Genomic DNA, 19,832 nt, shown 5'->3' with positions numbered 1-19,832 from the left:
AACATTTGCTTGCAGTGGATAAAACAAAGTCGCCCGGGGTGGACCCAAAGCAACTGGCTGCAGAGCTGCAAAAGGTTTCTCTGCAACAGGCTCCCTTGATGGCCTCCTCCGCAATGGAAAAGAGCTCCCATGCTCATTCTGGGACTACATCAGCCAACTCGAGTTCTGTTCCTAGCCCTGGTCAGCCTGGTTCTCCTTCAGTCAGCAAGAAACGGCACAGTAGCAAGGTATGAATTCGCTTGTTTTGGCTTTTTTGTGTATGAATGCAGAGGTGGGTATATGCATTTTCATATCGAGACCATAAGAAGCTTAAAGAAGAGATTCCAGTGTTCCCTGTTCCCATGTTAGCAACAGGGGTACTGGGGCTCCTTCACTCTGGCTGCGTTCTGAGCAGCTCGGGGGCACTGGCAGTCTGGAATGGCAAGGGAGGCATTTTGACATGTTCAGTTAAGACCCGTGTAATGCTTTGACTGAGCTAGCCTCTCTTCTCACTGATAATGAGGCATCACTAATAGGGCCTGTTTGGGGTTTGCTTGTGATTTCGACTTTGAGTATCACAACAGGGCTGTCACTTTGACCCACCAAATTTATTCAGAGTTCACAATGGCATTGAAGTACTCAAAAACTTTCTGAGGGTTGTGTTTCCTATTGATTGCACTTCAAGTAGATGAAGAGGGCCTTCAGTGGGATTCAAAGGACTGCATGTGCAGCATTTAATGCATTCCTGTGTCTGCTGCAGAAAACTCTTGGGTGTGGTTTCATTTAGATTTCCTCTTACTTTAAAATTCTGTTCTGTTACCATAGTTCTACAGCCTAGCAGTTCAAAAGCACACCAGTGCAAGTAGATAAATAGTTACCGCTGAGGTGGGAAGGTAAACAACGTTTCCGTGCGCTTTGGCACTCGTCAAGGTCCTCCTTGCGCCAGAAGTGGTTTAGTCATGCTGGCCACGTGACCTGGAAAGCTGTCTGTGGACAAACACTGGCTCCCTTGGCCTGAAGCGAGATGAGCGCTACACCCCATAGTCACCTTTGACTGAACTTAACCATCCAGGTTAAGTTACCCTTACTTTAGTTCTACAACAACAACAAAACAGTTCTTAGCAGAGAAGCTTGCCATCATGGTAATGACAGCCACCTCTGGCGAGTCCTGTAAGATTACTTTGACAAAGCTTCAGTGTCTAAAGAACTGAACAAAAGAAAGCAAATTACACAGCACAGAAAGGAGTTGACCTTTTGGTGCAATATACTGACCACCGCCCGTGCTAGCCTGCTTATTCTTTTATCATTTGATGGATAATCATGTTGCCTAATTTTAAATGCCCTTTGAGAGTAATTAGTTGCTCTTTTCTACCTGCAGAGGAACCTGAGTTGTGCTTATCTAAAGGAAAAACATTTGATGATATTTACCAGCAGAAATTAGGCAAGAGTAACAATATTGGTGACAAATATTGGAACGCTTGGTTGCTTAGGTCAGAGTTCTTGGGTTTCCATGGTATAACTAAAAAACCTGTACAGTGCTGACAATGACTTCTTCTTTTTGAAGTTTGTAGAATATCTAGCCCTTTTTGATCCTATCATGAATGAACATTGGTGTAGAGCTAAAGATCAAGAAAAAAATGGTTTACTACCTAGGAAAGGATATCCAAAATTAGCTGATACAGCTTCTAGTAGGTGCTATAAAGAAAAAACTTTTAGCTTAGGCAAACTTAGCCAAATACTACTCGGTTATTCTGAATTGCACACCTGGTGTTAGTCTTGTTGAACAAATGACAATGATTGCACGTTATGTTGATGAAATCAAATGATCTGCTAATGAGATGTCTGAGCCAGAGGTTATTGGGATTTGTTACACGAAAGAAGACCATGGGTGTCTTTATGACAGAAACTCTTCTTGGACAGTTTGAGCAAATGGGATTACCAACTGAGAATCTGTTTGGAATGGGCAAAGTTATGATAACATGAAAGGCCTGGACATAAATCCACCTGCCTTTTTATGCCCTGCTATGCAAACTCTTTAAACTTTGTAGTCAATGATGCTGCTAAGTGTTGTCTGGAAACAACTCATTTCTTCAGTTTGGTTCAAAGAATCATACACTCATTTCTCTGCATTGAATCTGAAGGACTGTTCAAAAGTGTTTTGTGATATTATATGAGGAGGAAAGTAAAAAAAATCCTGTTTAGCCTCCCCAAGATCTTCAGTGCATGCAAAGTAACTTCCTGCCTGGTTATTTTATATATGAGATTAAGCAGTATTAGCATTTAGGGTTTGTTCTGATCTTGACATGTGTCATTTCAGTGATGTCATTTGCCCACAGAAGTCAAATTCTCATGTAAAGTGTCACATTCAAAACTTGTGTGGTCAATTTCATTTCAGTTATAATTTTTGTACCACTGAAGTCAGTAGTCTTAATCACGTAGGTGTAAGAATGGTAGGAATCATGATCGTAATGCTAGAAATATTCATAGCAAGAAATACTATTTAAAAATGTAATGATTTACAACTGTGTTTCTGTGCTTCTTTCTTTGAATATGGCAGCCCACGGAAGGTACAAAGCCAGGTTCCCATCCAATTACTGGAGAAATTCAGGTAACAATCTAATATTAGCATTTATTCCCCTATAAGTGGATAATAGAACAGAATTATCATTGTTTGATTCTTAGACTGCCAACATTGCACAAATTGTAAATCAATGCTAAAAATAGATTTTAAAAAATCAGTTGTGTGGAATGCAAATGCTGATGACTAATATTAATCCAGTTGCTGTTTCCTGAGGAAGGGAAGAACTATGAATTCAATTTTAATTTGAGGAATTGCACAGTGCACATCTATGCAAATTCCTGTATGGGTGTTCCAGACGGGAATTCCATTATTCCTGTGCCATAATACAAAACTAAAAGTATAGGGTTGTATACAGTGCTTTTTTCTGGGGGTACACAGGGGTACACATACCCCTAAACATTTTGTGAATCTTTGTACTTTTGTCCATTTACTGTATTTATTTTTCCCGATTTGAACTATAAAATGGTGATTTTCTTGAGTCAAAAGGAGAGCACCCCTAAACATTTTTTTAGAAAAAAGCACTGGTTGTATACAATGACATTGCTCAGCTGACAGTAAGACTTCTACCCACAAAAAGGGGAGGGAATCGATGTTCAGGGATATCCCCTCTTGCAGCTCTGTGCAGCTCTGCTGTGGGGAAAGGGCAAATCACCCTAAAATTCCTTCCTTCCTGATTCCTTTCCATCACCTGCAACACTCTTGTATACAACCCATAGTCGGGTTATGGAAAAAGAATAGACACCTGCTGGTTTTGATCCAGAGTTCTGTGAGCAGAACTCCGCTCGTGGGACTCTTCCTGATTCCTACAGCTCCCAGTGTTTCCAGCAAAGTTGCTCCCGGACAGTGTGGGAGGTGGTGGGGAGGACTACAGGGGGAATCGAAGTGTGCCCGCTGGATCTCAGCCCCTTCCACAATCACAGAAGAGACACTCTCAAAACAACTCCTGTTCTTCCCGTTTCCTGTGATATAGTTGCATTCTTCTTCTTTTGTTCAAATCTATAGTTATTTTGCTATAAACATTTGCAATGGGAGCAGGTCAATTTTTTTTAGGGGCCTACTTCCTGCTATAGACCAGCCCCCCCCCCCATGCCAGACTGCAAACCACCTTGAGCACAGAGGGGGTGTCCCAAAGCAGTTTGTGATACGGCAGGGGATACGACTGGTCAAAGGAAGCAAAGTCAGAAATCCCACAGGGCATGCACATTGCATTTCTGTATTTTATGGTCCTGTAAATCACTATGGACCTGTGTTTAGCTGTGCAAAGAGGTATATAAATATAATTAACTGATTCAGGAGTACTTAAAAAAAGCAAAACCTTCAACTTGCAAATGACTACTGTATCTTAAGTGCCAATAAATCTCTGCCCCACTCTCAGCTTCTTGAAAGCAGAATAAATATAGGAAGAGAAGATAAGGAGTTCTAGAGATGCAAAGAGCTCAGTACAGAAAAACGAACAAACAAACAATATAGATCAATATGACATAATGCCCTTAAATGGATAAATGCTTACATTTACCAGAAAATTCTAAGATTTTAGAAGGATCTTTTTTAAAAAAAAATAATGATGCACATACAAACACATTACTGTCTGCTTTAGAAACTTTTCAGGGAAATATGCTTCTCTTCTCTTTCTCTGTAGAGGAAGATTAAATCATCAGCTTGAAAAAAACTTCTTATGAGATTCATTTAGGAAAGCTATGAAGATGCATTACTGAATTTTAGTGTTGGAGAATGTTAAAAAGTAACCTGTAGTAATAGATATTACTTTGAAATGACATTATTTGGGAAATGATTAATGGCAACCAATGTTATGCTTAGCTTCAAATCAACTATGACAAGCACCTTGGCAATTTGATAATTCACATTCTTCAAGCAAGAAACCTTGTTCCCCGTGACAACAACGGCTATTCGGACCCGTTTGTCAAAGTTTATCTTCTGCCAGGAAGAGGGTAAGTGGAGGGGTGATTTCAACTACTGTACTAACAGCTATTAACACAACAGGTTTCCCATTGTTGACCTTCAAGAGATCCATTTCTTATCAACTAATCTGAACACTCATTTCATGTGGGCCTCCCTGTCACCCTCTGCAAACTACAACAAGGCTGGTGGGCAAATTGTATTTTAGGAAAGCTTGTTCAACCACAGTTTGCTCATCTTTTGTATACAGTGTAATCTCACTGTATACAAGTTGTCAAGTGACAATAAAGTATTTCGTATTTTCAGGAAGCTGCCTTAAGCTCAGTCTGACCATTGGTCCGTCTGACTCAGTGTTGTGTACACAACAGCAGCTCTTCAAGATTTCCGCAGGAGTCTCTCCCAACTCTTAGAGGTTTTTGTTCATTAAGGCATATATAAAAGGTAAAGGTAAAGGTACCCCTGCCCGTACGGGCCAGTCGTGTCCAACTCTAGGGTTGTGCAGCCATCTCACTTAAGAGGCTGGGGGCCAGCGCTGTCCGGAGACACTTCCGGGTCACGTGGCCAGCGTGACAAGCTGCATCTGGCGAGCCAGCGCAGCGCACAGAAACGCCATTTACCTTCCCACTAGTAAGCGGTCCCTATTTATCTACTTGCATCCGGGGGTGCTTTCGAACTGCTAGGTTGGCAGGCGCTGGGACCGAAAGATGGGAGCTCACCCCGCCGCGGGGATTCGAACCGCCAACCATGCGATCGGCAAGCCCTAGGCGCTGAGGTTTTACCCACAGCACCACCCGCGTCCCTAGTAAGGCATATATAAATCTTGTCAAATAATTAAATGAACACTACCTGGAGTTGACTAACACACCACCAATTACATGCCCTCTTAAACAATCCAGTAGTAAAATCAGCAGCAACTAGGCCCTTGACAACCTCCTCCTAAAAACATTTAAATATAGTCAGGACTGTGAAGGAAAAGACATAACAAGTATTTCAGAAATTTTATGTTAGATGTATCTTCCATATTTAGTTGTCACTAATGATTATACCCTAGCTGAAGAAATGCTCAAATGTGTTACCAGATGATTTGAATGAACTCACTAGCCCCTTTCAAACATAAAGTTAAACTGTGATTTAGCATATGAGGATGAGCAAGAATAAACCTTGGGCTTAAGCAGTGCCCTCCCTTCCTTCTGAGGGAAGGAAGTTTAGATCATCTGTTTGTGGTTTTCAGGAAACTACAGCTTCCCATTATGCCTGAATATGGTGCATTGTGGCTTGTCCAAGCCATAGTTAGTTAATCCAAACTAGGATCAAACCATGGTTTAATATTATGGTTTGTAAACTCTTCATGGTTTGAACAACCTACATCTCCATATTTAGACATGACTGGAATCTACCATTTGTACCAGGAATTAAAGCTTTAAGCTTCCTCCACTCTTGTGTAAAGAGAGGAAAGAGAAAAGGGACAGAGAGAGCCCAAGGATTGTACCTGCTTGCCCATTTAATGTTACAATGATGCTTTAGTCTTATGTCTGAACCATCTAGTCTGATAGTAACTATCTCTGATTACTGTTCCATGTTAAACTGCCTAGAGTGGTTAATGTTTCTATTTCTCATAATACATACACCCATCATTTCTTGTTTGCATAAAATGCTCTAAATATCTTCTCTCCCCTGGTTCTCTCTTCTTCTACTTCCTGTTTGTTCCCATCATTCTTCAACACATTCTTGCCCTGGGGCCTTGCAGCCAAGTCATGGTAGTCCAGAATGCAAGGTAAAGTACATTATTATTCACTGATTCTCTGATTATTCTAAGCATGAAATACGTAATATCCTGGGCACACAACTATAGTTTCCTAGAATTTCAGGGGCCTGTGAAGTAGCTGACATTTGCTGCTCGTGTCTAGTGCAGGTTAAATTTCTATAACACACAATTGCTATAGAAACAAGCAACAAGCAATTGTTCCAGTAGCTTTATGGTTCAGTGGGTGGGGAGTGGAACCAGTAGTTTAATTGTTATTTTAAGGACTGGAGATGGTGACCCTTTTTTTGATACGTGATCTGAGGACTTGTCTTATATGTATTTTATTGACATTTCTATAGGAGAGCATGCTGAAAATATAGTTAATTATGAATTCACCTGGTGTGGTTTTTTTCCTGCAAAAAAAAAAAAGAGTTATCTAAACTTTTTGGGCTTCTTTTGACATGCTCCAGATGTTTCACCTGAGAATAAAACTCAGAATTTTCTCAAAATGTTACTTTAGGGAAAATCCAACAACAGTCTAGAGGTGGGCAAAACTACCTGTGGAAAAATGTTTCTAGTCTTGTGGGAGGTTTTCTGTTAGCTTTCATGGACATTTGCTTTTGGTGGAATGAGAGCAGCACATCTTAAACCCACTTTTTCTGATATGAATATTGTTCAATGCATACAGTTCTATTTAATTATCAGTCACTGCAATCCATTATATACTTGTTACCCGATGTAAAAAGTCTGCCTAGCGGGGAGTTCTCACTTTAAAATTGCACAGTGCCTTAAACATAGCTTTTAATTCTCTCTGGGATTTGCTTGATATTTCCTTGTTTCTGCTTTTAATATATTCATCTCACTGCTAATTAAATTATTCTTCCTTAAGGCTGATAATGGTTGTAATGTCATACGCTACATTTGAACAGACACTGGTTGCATTGGGGACACCATTTGGCTCCAATTGCCAACCATATAAATCTGATGTGGTGCCAGCAGCATACCACTGCAAATGCTTCTTTATTCTGCTCTCTGTGCAATAATGACATGCTCTTAAAGAGAATGCTATTTCTGGGGCAGAGCTGTTTTATCAGAATTCACTGTTTTTGGCAAATGAAGGAAGACAAGTCAGCTTTAGAACTATGAAATATTTCCAATGCTAATCTTAAAGTGAGAGCTGGACCATAAAGAAGACTGATTGCCAAAGAATTGATGCTTTTGAATTCTGGTGCTGGAGGAGACTCTTGAGAGTCCCATGGACTGCAAGAAGATCAAACCTCTCCATTCTGAAGGAAATCAGCCCTGAGTGCTCACTGGAAGGACAGATCCTGAAGCTGAGGCTCCAAGACTTTGGCCACCTCATGAGAAGAGAAGACTCCCTGGAAAAGACCCTGATGTTGGGAAAGATGGAGGGCACAAGGAGAAGGGGACGACAGAGGACGAGATGGTGGGATAGTGTTCTCGAAGCTACCAGCATGAGTTTGACCAAACTGCGGGAGGCAGTGGAAGACAGGAGTGCCTGGCGTGCTCTGCTCCATGGGGTCATGAAGAGTCGGACACAACTAAATGACTAAACAACAACAACAAATCTTAAAGGGCAGTCTTGTGAAAACAATGAAGTTCTGTAAAAGATATGTAGAGTCTCTCTTAAAATCTGACTATGGTGATTCTGGGGCAGTGACGTGGTGGATCTGTAACCATTCAACTTTCCTCAAAATGATATCTGATTAGATTATGTGATAGTGAAATGCAGCATGTGGTCTATAACCATCATATTGTGATGGGAAAGGATGCCATCGGTTTTGTAGTCTCAGCCTTCAGAAAACACAACACAATAAAATACATTGTAAATCAAATAATTCAGCAAAACCTCTGAAATGCCCTATAGAAAAAGGAGCTTCGAAGCCTGCTTTAAAGGATCAATATTAAATTAGTGTTTCTATCATTAACTGGATGGAGCTTGCATCAGAGCTTCCCTTTCATGTTTTTTAGGGATGACTCTTCTATGATTAAAGACGAGAAAATAATACAAAGAATTAAACCCATCTCAGCTTGATAGCCGGAAGGAAGTTGTTCAAGAAAACCAATACATCATTATTTACTCTTACAATGAGAAAGACTGTTGTAAACAAACAGGAGCAATTTGTAAATGCAACCAAGATATTTGTGTTGTTGTCAGTCACAGGCAACAGAGGTTGGGAGGTTTCTTAGTAGACAGGCTGCAAATTCAAAAGTTTTATTTTAAAGACTGAATTGGGAGATTGTTCAGCAGAAGATTATCATTTACAGCAGATCAACTGGCATTATTCTGTGCCAGCCTGAATGATTGGTTTATTTATTTTTATCAGTTGCACTGAAATTGTTTCTGCCTTGGAGCAGGTGGAGACAAGTATAAGTAATGACATGTTTTGTTCCTTTGTTCCACTTCAGTGTCGAGAACAAGAGGAGGACTAAATATGTGCAGAAAAGCTTGAATCCTGAATGGAACCAGACAGTCATTTATAAAAATATATCCATGGAGCAGGTATGTGACTGTAAGAGATATCTCATTGCAGGTGTGGTCTAATTCTGCTCCTGACTGTTCTCTATTGATGCCCCACACTTCTAAGAGTCTGTCTGTACTAAACTATTTCAACTTTGCCTGCCAGACTCCCCTGACCATATGAACTTTCCTGATTTCCGTTGCTTAAAAGAAGCATCCCAGCCTTTGCTGCTATCCCCACCCTCATCTCAGATCTATTTGCATAGCTAGCCATTAACATGCCTCTCTATAAAGGGAAAAGCTCTCTGCCAGCCACTAGCAGTTCAGGCCCTATGAGTGTGTAAATGAAATTTAGATTCTTTTCCCCAAGGTGCATCACTTTACACTTACTTACATTGAGTTGCATTTCTCATTTTACTGCCCATTCGCTCCCTTTGAAGAGGTTTATTTGGATTTCTTCAAAATCTCATTTTGTTTTAAGCTCTCTGAACAATTAGATGCTCTCAACGAACTTGGTTACCTCACTGCTCACCCATAATGCTAAATCATTTATGATCAAGTTAAAAAAACACAGGTACCTTGGGAAATTCTGCTTTCTACATCTCTCCATTGGCAGAAGACTCCACTAACTGTAATCTCTGCTTCCTATTTCTGAGCTAGTTACTGATCCCCAACAGGATGTCTCCTCCTATTCCATGACTGCTAGGCTTACTCAGGAGTCTTTGGTGAGATACTCTGTCAAAAGCTTTTTGAAAGTCTAAGTGCATAATGTCCACTGAATCATCTCCTATCTGTACACTTGCTGACACTCCCAAAAAACTGCTATAGGTTATGTAATAGACAGGACTTAGCCTTCCAGAAGCCATGCTGGTGCTGCTTCAGCAAGACTTGTTCTTACGTGCTTGGTAATTTTATCTCTAACATTTCCCCCCACCAGTTTTCCTGCAATAGACGTTAAGCCAATTGGCCTGCAATTTCTGATTTTAAAATGCACTTTGTTTCCATGTCGGTGTTTCAGCTCCCTCCCTAGACCATGTAAAAGTGGTTTGCACCCGACAGTGGTTATGGTTCAATGACAGAAGTGAAAGGCTGATTTCTTGGATTTCTGTCCTACCCAGTACAATGTGAATGTGCCTAATAAGTGGTTCAGTAATAGCTTATTGTGTGGAGGAAAATGTCAATGTATTACGGCTCCAAGTTTTTAATTAATTTAATGGTTAGATTAGTCAACAAAGGTTCTACTGATTAATCAGTGGGGGCAAATTCTAATTAGTGAAACAAAGCAAGCATGCTTTTTATTTTGGAGCCATCTGCTCTAGTTCTGGTGTGTTACCTGCAAGAGGTAATGAAAAAGAAAATACTGAGATGGCCTTCTAATGAGTGGTCATGTTCCAATTTGTAAATGATCTCATGATACTTTCCATATTTCATGAAGCCATCTGTGCTGAAAGTTTGGTAATATACAAATTTATTTAAATATGGAGGCTTAATGAGTAGAAAGAGAAACAATTTAAACTTTCTAAATTGCTTTAGAGCCCTGAAATTTACCCGCAGTTCTTGATTAAAGGGTGTATGGTGTGGTTTTAGTTGGAGGAAGCTGTCAAAAGTTGGGATTTGAAGCCAATCTAATTTCTTTTGAGGTGATAAACTTACAGCTGGACTGTACCTGCCATTTCAGACTGCAGGTGTCAGCTCACAAGACTGGATGCCGCTCCATACCTACAACAGCAAAAGCAAACAAACAAACCTTCTACATAGGAAACTTAAAGGGTTCAAATCTAGCCTTCTCTATATTTTGATGTGGCGGATAATCAAGTCATGTGAGCTGCTATCTGTGGTCTGAATAAGGGATGTAAGGAAGCAGCGATTTCTGCCCCATCATGTGTTCATTGCAACCAGCATTGTTTCTCTTCTACAGTAAGCTTTCTACATCTCCATCCAGACCAAGGTGAGGTCTTATCAGAACTGAAGGACACATCTGAGCAGGCAGAAACAGATGGAGTACAGAGCCAGGCCAATGACAAGGGTGGCCTGGAGACACTTCCAAGGGCCAGATAGAGAAGTCACATTTGGCTCCCAGACTTCAGGGTCACCACCCCTGAACTCCTGGTTTCTTTCCCCACCCTCTGTGCCCACCTACTGTTGGATAAAACTAGGGCCTGGCTTGCTCCAGCAGCCAGAACGAGGGACAGTCTGGAGTTTGGGCAGCTACAGACCCTTCCTGTGCCTTGGACTGTTCAAAGAGACTTTTGGTATAGGCCAGAGGTGGGAAACCTGTGGCACTCCAGAGATTGCTGGACTCTGACTTCTATTAGCTCCAGCCAGAATGGCCCATGTTACAAGACTTCCCCGTTTGTGCAGATTCTAGGCATGTGACAAAAGTGTAGTACGATTTCCCTCAACCATTTCACAGGACATTAGTGATGGCTGGTTCACCAAATATTATGTGCAACATGTTAAGTTACCTCTTGGCAAACAGCTGGCTACATGGACCCATCATTTTGTTTGAACTGGTATAGCTTGAGATACTAGGGGCGTCCAAGATGTCTCATCTTTAGTCTATTGAATAGTTGTGTATATGGATGGGAACATCTGAGACATTTGTTGAAGCCGTGTTTGTGCAAAGACTGAATCCCAATTGCTACCTCTTTGGCATATAGTATATTATGCATGTTTGCTTTGAATGTGCACAGCCTTCTGAGGAAACTCTGAGGCTTAATAGCTGTTGATATGCTTGTCCTCAAACCTAAGATAAAGGAGGAGGGAGAAGATCTGAAAAGCACTCTTTGAAATTATTCAGCCATGTCTCACTGTGAATACCAATGCATTTTGACTTTGCCCAGAACACAGTAAAATCTACTCACTGGTGCTGAGCACTGAGGGAAGACATATAGATGCTATCAACTTTTTAAAAGTCACACTGTGGGCTTTGTATTGGGATCACAGCCAAGCTGGGCAAAATAACTCCTCCAAGCTTGCATAGAACCTCGGCCGAGCTCATCTGTCTTGATATCAACTTTCAGCTTTACCCGAAATGAATTTTCTGAGTTCAAGGTTGATGGGAGAACAATAATTGCCTGGCTGTCATATTGAAAAAGAACGGGGGGTGCCGGCAGATGGCAACAGGCAAAGCATGCTTTATGGATTCGGTGCTAGATTCATGAAGGGGATTGAAATTAATTATCTTTTGATATTAACTGCAGCTAAAGAAGAAGACCCTGGAAGTTACTGTCTGGGACTATGATAGATTCTCCTCCAACGACTTCCTGGGTGAGGTGAGTATCCCTTATTTCTTGCTTCACTGCCTTCCCTCGCGTGACATAGTAGTCAACTAAGAGTAGACTCAAATGATGCATTTTTCATCCAGATGAGTAATTCTGATGTTCCTTGGATGCATGTTTCTGTGGAGAAAGGTGGGAAATCACAGATATAACCAGCAGCAATGGCTATGGCATTCCTCCAGATACTGCCATTGTGGGAATTGATGCTGACTCGACTCAGTTCAAACATCATGATAAACCATAGTTAAGGAGGCTTACCTATGGTATGGTGGTGTGGTGTCTGAATTAACAAACTATGGTCTGTGAGTGGCTGGTAAACAAACTATGGTTTCATGTGGTTTTGCAAATTATGGTTTGCACTAACCCTGGTTTAATTGACAAACTATGGTTGCAACTACCATTCCTCTTCCAGAGGCTGCTGCACCATGAACATGGGAGTGAAATTACAAAGCTGAGTGCTGGCAGGATGGGAAACAGAAACAGAAAAGCTCTTGGGGTGCATCCACCCCACAAATATAAATCACTCATAAAGCACTTTTGCTGTTTTAGCATTCACAGGAGAACCTTGGGCATTGGGAGTTTATTGAGGACTAGAGGACTTACAATCTCCAAGGTTGAAGTTTGTGGTGTGGATGCATGTTTTGTAGTTGCCTCAAAATAGGAACATATCTTTTTACTTACGGTATTCTGTAAAACGCCATGTACAATAATATTGATGATGACGACAACAGATACGGAAACATTAGGAAGAAAGGAACGATTGAAATTATTTTAGCCCTCAGCCTTTTTTACTTTTGCTTTTAAATGTCTCTGTTATTATATAGCATGCCGTATATAATTCTGGGAGTCTGTTTAGCATTCTCCACTGTTTCGACTGGAGAAACTCTTGAGCTAACACACACGCACACGTTAGCCAGATCAGAATCAGACATTGTAAGGTGTTCAATAACAAAATAATTTGCTCTCTGTATCCTCACATAGGTATTAATTGAGCTTTCTAGTGCCTCTCAGTTGGACAATACCCCCCGGTGGTACATTCTGAAGGAGCAGAGTGAAAGCATTGACCATGGAAAATCCCACTCTGGACAGAACAGCCAGCAGTCCCCCAAACCGTCTGTCATCAAAAGCAGAAGTCACGGGATTTTCCCTGACCCATCAAAGGGTAGGAAATATTATATCTGTGTGTGCTATAACTGTGTGGGTTATAACTTTTTTACAACTTCATGTTCCCAAGTAGCTTAGTTAGATGGACTTTTGCCTAAAAACAAAGAAATGATCTGTCATTTCTGAATCTTTATTTTTTTGGGGGGAAGTCACCCCAAAATCTATAAATCAGTTTTTGCATATGTAACTGTATAATGTATTATGTGATATGCACAACATGTATTATAATACAGGAAAAACAGAACTTGCAATTCTTCTAATACTTGTATAATCTTTTGTACATTGTACATTGCTTCTTATTGCTTAGAATAAATAGAGGTTGAAGTTTGTCTTTGTCTCCCGCATCTCTTTGATAACCATTATATTTCCCCTGCCTACCAGATATGCAGGTGCCCACCATTGAGAAGTCCCACAGCAGTCCAGGAAGCTCCAAATCTTCCTCTGAAGGACACCTGCGCTCTCATGGGCCTTCGCGGAGCCAAAGCAAAACCAGCGTCACTCAAACGCACCTTGAAGATGCTGGGGCAGCCATCGCCGCTGCTGAAGCAGCTGTCCAACAGCTCCGCCTTCAACCAAGTAAAAGACGCAAATAAAATTCCTCAGCATGGCAGCTTAATGTTCAACTGTTGCCTTCCTCCCCGCCCCCCTCCTTCGCTTCCCACCCCCCAAACTCTTTCCCTGCTGGGCTTTTCTTTCTGCTCTTAGCACAATGTGTGTTCCACCTGTTCAGTGTTCTCTCCGTGTGTGTCTGTGTGTAGATCCATATAAATATAATATATTCCTCCTATTTAGAAGTCCTCTTTTATTTGCATAGAATGCAGTAGAACTGGCTGTTTCTCTACTGGGGTCTCCATTTGTCCACTGTCTGTCCACATCTTGTGGTAAAATTCTGCTGTGTGCTGTTGCTTTGGTGCCACTAAATGCCTCAACCATAATTCAAACTTCATAGACTTGGTTTCCAGCCTCCTAAGTAAGATCCTGCATTTTAGCAAGGAACACAGATTGCTAACATTAGGAAGCAAATGAGAAAGAGACGTATTGGGCAATGTCACCCTTCGCAGCTCAAAGACCTTAAGAATGTCATAAGACTTTCCTGGAAAAAGGTCGTTCAGTGCTGATAAATGTTGACAGTTTTAATCTTTTGACAGAATTATTTGAAGCAACAGATGTTTTCTTAGGTCAATAGCATTTTTGTGGAGCACAAAAATTAACATATAGATAATTACTGAGGAAATATTGGTAACGTTAACAGCCATATCATTAGCTCTGCTAGAGTGACATTATTTAGGGGTGGGTTTGATTTTTTTGTTGTTCTTAGTCTGCAGTGAGGTTGTACAATTACAACTTTTACATACCCCCCCCATCACAGAATTACAGGTTGAGGCTTTAGTCACCTGCAAATTAATATAATCCAACTGTAGCGTCATTGTGTTTGTCTCCATGATTATTTGGTGTGCCATATAATCAGCACTGCATATTTGCAGAAAGCAGAAAATAAATCTCCCTCCATCTTCTTCATTGTTGTTAATGAAAAAGAAACAGCCAGTTTAATTACCCTTTAATGCTGTGCATGTGGTGTCTCTTTGGTCTCTGAAGACACTTTGCCTATTTAAATCCAGAAGAGAAAACCCCCCACTTGTGTTTGCATGACTAACATTTAAGCTGGTTCCATCTGAGGATACATACTCTGGGTTTCCATTCCACCTACACTGCCACAGCAGCACATAAAAGCGGTCAATCTAATCATGCAAGGAAGCAGCACAGACACAGCATAGCAGGAGTCCTCCCCATTCAAAGAACTCAGTCTGACAATCTGCCTTCACCAGCCAGTGACAACAAAGACCAAAGCCTACTAGCCCTCAGGAAAGTGATGTCTGATGGACCGGCCAAGCCTGAAGGAGGTGAGCCCAAAGACATGGCCAAGAAGTCAGCCTTAACCAAATGCCTTCTTGCCATGCCTGCTAATTCATCCTTACACATTGAACTTATCTCTCCAGCCCTCTCTGCGGTATTCAGGTTGGGTTGAAAAACCCTAGGCCCATCTTACGGCTAATGTGCAAACCCCATTTTGAAAGATTGTGCTGAGTCCAAAGTATAGAACGTTCTGAGACAGGGAAGCTCCAGCAGCACACACAAAAATGGGGCTAACTGGGCTCACACTGCCTACTAAATGGCATGCGTTTAACATGAACTGCTTAAGCATGATTAAACCATTCTTTTTATTTGAGTAAAGACTAGCATGGCACACTGGGATTTCAACTTGGACACAGCATTGGTTGTCGTTATCATTTGTACATCTAGTGTGTTTTCACCTGTGAAAGTTCACAGCAAGGAAGAAGAAGAAGAAGAAGAAGAAGAAGAAGAAGAAGAAGAAGAAGAAGAAGAAGAAGAAGAAGAAATGATGTTCCTATTGACATGACACATAAAGCTACATCTACATTCAAAAGTTTCCTAGTTTGTCTCAGAAGGAGTAGTCATGGTCCTTTCCATAGATTTTGGAGAATTTTTAGGACAAAACTGCTCCTTGGGTGCCAAGGATAGAGACTGCTGCTCAATGGATGTAAACTGTGAAAACAATAGTGTTAGTTCCCTGGAGGTTCCTTGACAGCAGTCCTGGCATGAACAAGAGAGATCTGCAAGTTCTCTTACCAGGACTGCCCTCTGGGAACCCTGGGAATAGAAATTCACAGTAAGAATTTCCGTATCTCTCACATTCATTTCTCTGAGACCCATTTCAGACATAGGCAGGAGAAGAAGCCCTGTTACATGCTCCCTTAGCTCTTCTCAATCATGTCTTAAGGGGAAGTTTTACATCTCCTTACCCCAGGAATGGACTGATTTCTCTGAAATAGGAGATACACAATTCACCGTTGGACCTGACAGAGAAATTTGGGTGACGAAAACATGACCAGAGTTCGAACTAGGGAGTGGGCATAGGCATGCCAAGCATAGCTGCTCCCGCCTCAGCCTTCTTGTGCTGATCAGGAGAGGCTGAAGGAGACCTGTCAGTGCAGTCAAGTGATCATGCCTGCAAGCACCCCTGGGGCCATTATTAAGGTTCCTGGTTGTCAGGAAGCTTGTGTGCCCAGCCCAATGTGTTTACAAGGCCTCTTCAGACCTTTCTACTCAACATGAGAAGTTCAGGGGTGCGGTGTGTGTGCCCAGCTTGTGTGGGGACATTTTGGGTGCAGGCATTGTGCTTCTGCCTACTCCCCTCCCCCAGTTTAAGCCCTCGTGTAGTCTCCTGAACACATGAAAAAGGCTGTGATCCACTGATCCACATTCAATCTTTCTCCCACTGGTCCTATGGTGTGGCTGCAGTCCCCTTGGGGGACTGGAATGGTTGTGGGAGTCTAGTCTTAGTTTCAAGCTGAAGCAGTGCATTCAAAGATAGCATCTCCTTGGTGAACATTAAGAAAAGAAGGCCAGGGCTTCCAACCAGCTGCTTTAGCAACCAAAGTTAGTTCTGCTTGGAAGATGGAGAGAGGCTGACTCTGCAAAGGATTCTGAGTTGCAGGGAATGAGCACCTGTCGCATCAACTGGCTGGCTCTCTCTAGGGAAACACTCTTTGGACTACCAAACTCAACAAACACAAGCTCTGGATACAAAAGCAGTGTCGAAGTTACAGAAGATAATTTCTTTTGAATAGATCTTTCGGTGTTGTCCTTAGCCAACTGTGGAAGAGCATCATTAGCCTCTAATGCATTGATTTATTGATTGCCTTTTTACTTAGGTCAGGACCCTTTTGGGGGAGGGGGTATCATTGTCAACTAAAGTCTGGTCCCCAAGCTACTTCTCACAAGGCGAATTTACCACATCAGTTTCATGTGGTGAACATTATGTTTGACTGACCCTACATATGATGAGAGAGTGAATTTTCCATGGCAGGAACCCACCCAAAACTATCATGTGACTTGATATCATAAATACTAGCTCTCACCATATGAGGTTCTTTTAAACTAAAAATTCATGACGTGAAACAGGTGCATTAAAATTACAGCAGTAGAGTCCAAAGGTGATATGAGAATCAGGCATAAGAAAGTGATTTTGTAGGCAACATGACTGCAGATAAGCGGGTTCTTGAGCTCATGCTTAAAGTTGGAAATAGGACTTTTCTAAATTGCATGAGAAACCGACACATCTAGGGAAGTTGTTCCACTGCAGAATTTGCATGTGAACACATAAGAAACCAGCACATGCCATGTGAAGACCAAGGGGTGGTACAGTGGCTGAAGTGGTTGCCCAGCAGTCCATTTGTCCCTTAACATTGTCCCTCCATGCAAGTAAAGCCTGAATAGGTCCTGAAAGTGATCTCTCAAAGACTTTCCAGTCAGCTTCCTGGCAGCATGGGGATTTGAACACAGGTCTTCTAAATCAACTGTCTCAAGGTTACCTCACTGGCAATGGAGCACGGAAAGAGTCCCTTTTTGCATTTTTGGAGTTGCATTTTCCTACTTCTGTGCTTTAGCCCTGCATATAGATTGTTGTTTGTTTTGTTTTTTTGTTTTTTTGTTTTGGTACTGAATTGCTTTTAGGACAACCATTATGACTGTGCAGGGAGAGGGGAGTTCATATCAATCTGATCCTTTCCTGTTCAGAGCTGTTTCATAAACCAGGGCCTCTCTGGCATATTCAGTCATTGCTTTGCAAGAATCCTTCATACTATAAATAAATTTGCTGCTCAATAAACCTTCTTTGTAATAGGCTTCTCAGTACCTAATTCCCAGAAAAATTAAATGGGCTTTGTCACCGCCAAAAAAGAAACAATTTTCAGAGAGCCAACCCATTATTCAGTCTATAGACATCAATAATCTGTAGCTGTCGCTGGGCTCTGCTTTTTCCTGTTTGAGTGCTGTCACATTTCAGTGCTCTTGCTTTCGCTAGGTACTCTCCCACCTTTCTAAGGTGACATGCAATTTCATGAAATTGCTCAGATGCTTTATCTGAAAACTCCCATTTGGCAAATGTATTGGGCTGTGACCTGAACCTTTGGAGCATATGGAAACGAGTTGTTTGCAAAGCTTTGGAGCATCATGGCCCTAACCTGTGATACACTATCATAAACCTATAAGCCATAGCTGGAGCACATTTTTTAAGAAACAACAACAGCAACCCACAACATATATGCATATATTAATCAATGTGTATTTTCTAGAAAGCGCAATATCTGTTTTAGTTTTTAGTGGCGTTGTATTGTCCTGGGCAATAGTGTTGCTCAAATGTACACTGCTGCAGTTAATCATTGACAAGAATTATTTTGTATGACATTGCAGCTTCGCATATTTCTCAATTTGCCCCAAATGAGAAAGGTAACAAGCATGGAGACATCAAAATAAGAAATGAATATAAATTTGTGGGTGGGTGAGGGAAATTCTCCAATATTTTTGTTGGAGATTTGTGAACTCAGCATGGCTGGACTGGTATTGTTTCCTTTGGTCAATATTTGGAATAAAACAGAGACTGTAACATGTTCTAAGCTTTTAACTTGCAGTTGAGAAATATATTCAAGTAGTTATGTGGTGTCTGGAGAAGATGTTGCCTGTCTAGTATCTGTGTTCCTGATTCAGCATTTGGGGTCGTCCCCCCCTTTTTACTGTGTACACTTTCTCAAAAGGCCTTCAGTAGTGTGACATTTGAGCTGTTGTCTAGAAATAGTAAGGGTTAATTGTACAATGTCATTGCTGTTGCTAGCTGAATATTGTTTCAATTTTCAAACCATTGTGAGGAAATTAAAATTGTATTTTCCAGTTATAAATTAGCCTTGATGTGTATTGTTGAATAGGTTTCCCAGAACCTATTTAGAACAACATTTTGTGAGAATTTTCTGTTCTTACTTCACACGATCGCTAGGTGCTACTTGTATTGCTGACACTGATGTCTCTCTAGGCTGTTTGGTAATCCTTCATTCCTACCCTGTACAGCAAGACCTACGAACCACCGACCGGGAGAAAGTTCAGTCTCCTCCACTGGTTCTTCAGCCAGTACCTTTGGCAGCGGATACAGCATGGACAGTGAAGGAAGCAGCAGCAGTACCACCACTGCGGACACCAATCTGTTTCCCATTCCGAGAATGTAAGAACTTCTAAAAAATGTAATAAGTTGTTGCTTTTACTAGCCATGGAAAGACGAATGAGAGGTTCCTACTTTAACCCTCAAGGAACTGCCATATTTCCTCCCCTGCTTCCCAACACATACTTACGGGCAACGTCATTGCATGCATGTGTGTGCTAAACAGTACACTGGTGGGATTAAAGCTGTAGTTCCACTGAACACAGTATTTTAAACTTTTGTACATTTTCCCAGAATATAGTCATCAAACCAATGAAAATTAGAGCAGTGATAATAATATCTTTTTTAAAGAAAAAATTAGCCAACATAGCAGATGTCATAGCAAATATTATCTAGACACATGCCAATCTAGAATTCTGACAAAAGTTTGGTGAAACAGAAGCATGCAGCAACCACAAGATTCAGTTCAGACTCCTAAAGCACTTGGGAGGCTGGTCAGTTTGGCCTGGGATCTAAATGCCAAGTTCACCTGGGGGGGAAATGAAGCTTCATTCCCTTCCCAAATTCACTACAATGGTACCTCTGGTTACGTACTTATTTCGTTCCGGAGGTCCGTACTTAACCTGAAACTGTTCTTAACCTGAAGCACCACTTTAGCTAATGGGGGCTCCCGC

At 41.3% G+C, this 19,832-nt stretch overlaps 1 protein-coding gene across 5 annotated transcripts in view; it reads left to right on the top strand.

Annotated features, from left to right (window-relative positions):
* The window catches only part of PCLO (piccolo presynaptic cytomatrix protein), a gene marked incomplete at its 5' end in the record, with an annotated part of 233,953 nt that overhangs the window by 188,710 nt on the left and 25,411 nt on the right, over positions 1–19,832 (top strand). For 2 of the 5 annotated variants that reach the window (XM_081860925.1, XM_081860929.1), the window contains 10 exons: positions 16–227; positions 2,537–2,587; positions 4,379–4,509; positions 6,225–6,251; positions 8,652–8,745; positions 11,907–11,978; positions 12,966–13,146; positions 13,530–13,724; positions 14,867–15,049; positions 19,071–19,221. In XM_081860925.1, the coding sequence (XP_081717051.1) occupies positions 16–227; positions 2,537–2,587; positions 4,379–4,509; positions 6,225–6,251; positions 8,652–8,745; positions 11,907–11,978; positions 12,966–13,146; positions 13,530–13,724; positions 14,867–15,049; positions 19,071–19,221 (1,297 nt within the window). Of the gene's footprint in view, positions 1–15; positions 228–2,536; positions 2,588–4,378; positions 4,510–6,224; positions 6,252–8,651; positions 8,746–11,906; positions 11,979–12,965; positions 13,147–13,529; positions 13,725–14,866; positions 15,050–19,070; positions 19,222–19,832 lie in introns of those variants that run through there. The other 3 variants (XM_081860926.1, XM_081860927.1, XM_081860928.1) reach the window with 3 other exon arrangements.

The sequence above is a fragment of the Podarcis erhardii genome, assembly GCF_964252035.2.
Source record: "Podarcis erhardii genome assembly, chromosome: 5".
NCBI lineage: Eukaryota > Metazoa > Chordata > Lepidosauria > Squamata > Lacertidae > Podarcis > Podarcis erhardii.
This window is presented reverse-complemented; position numbering and strand designations above follow the sequence as displayed.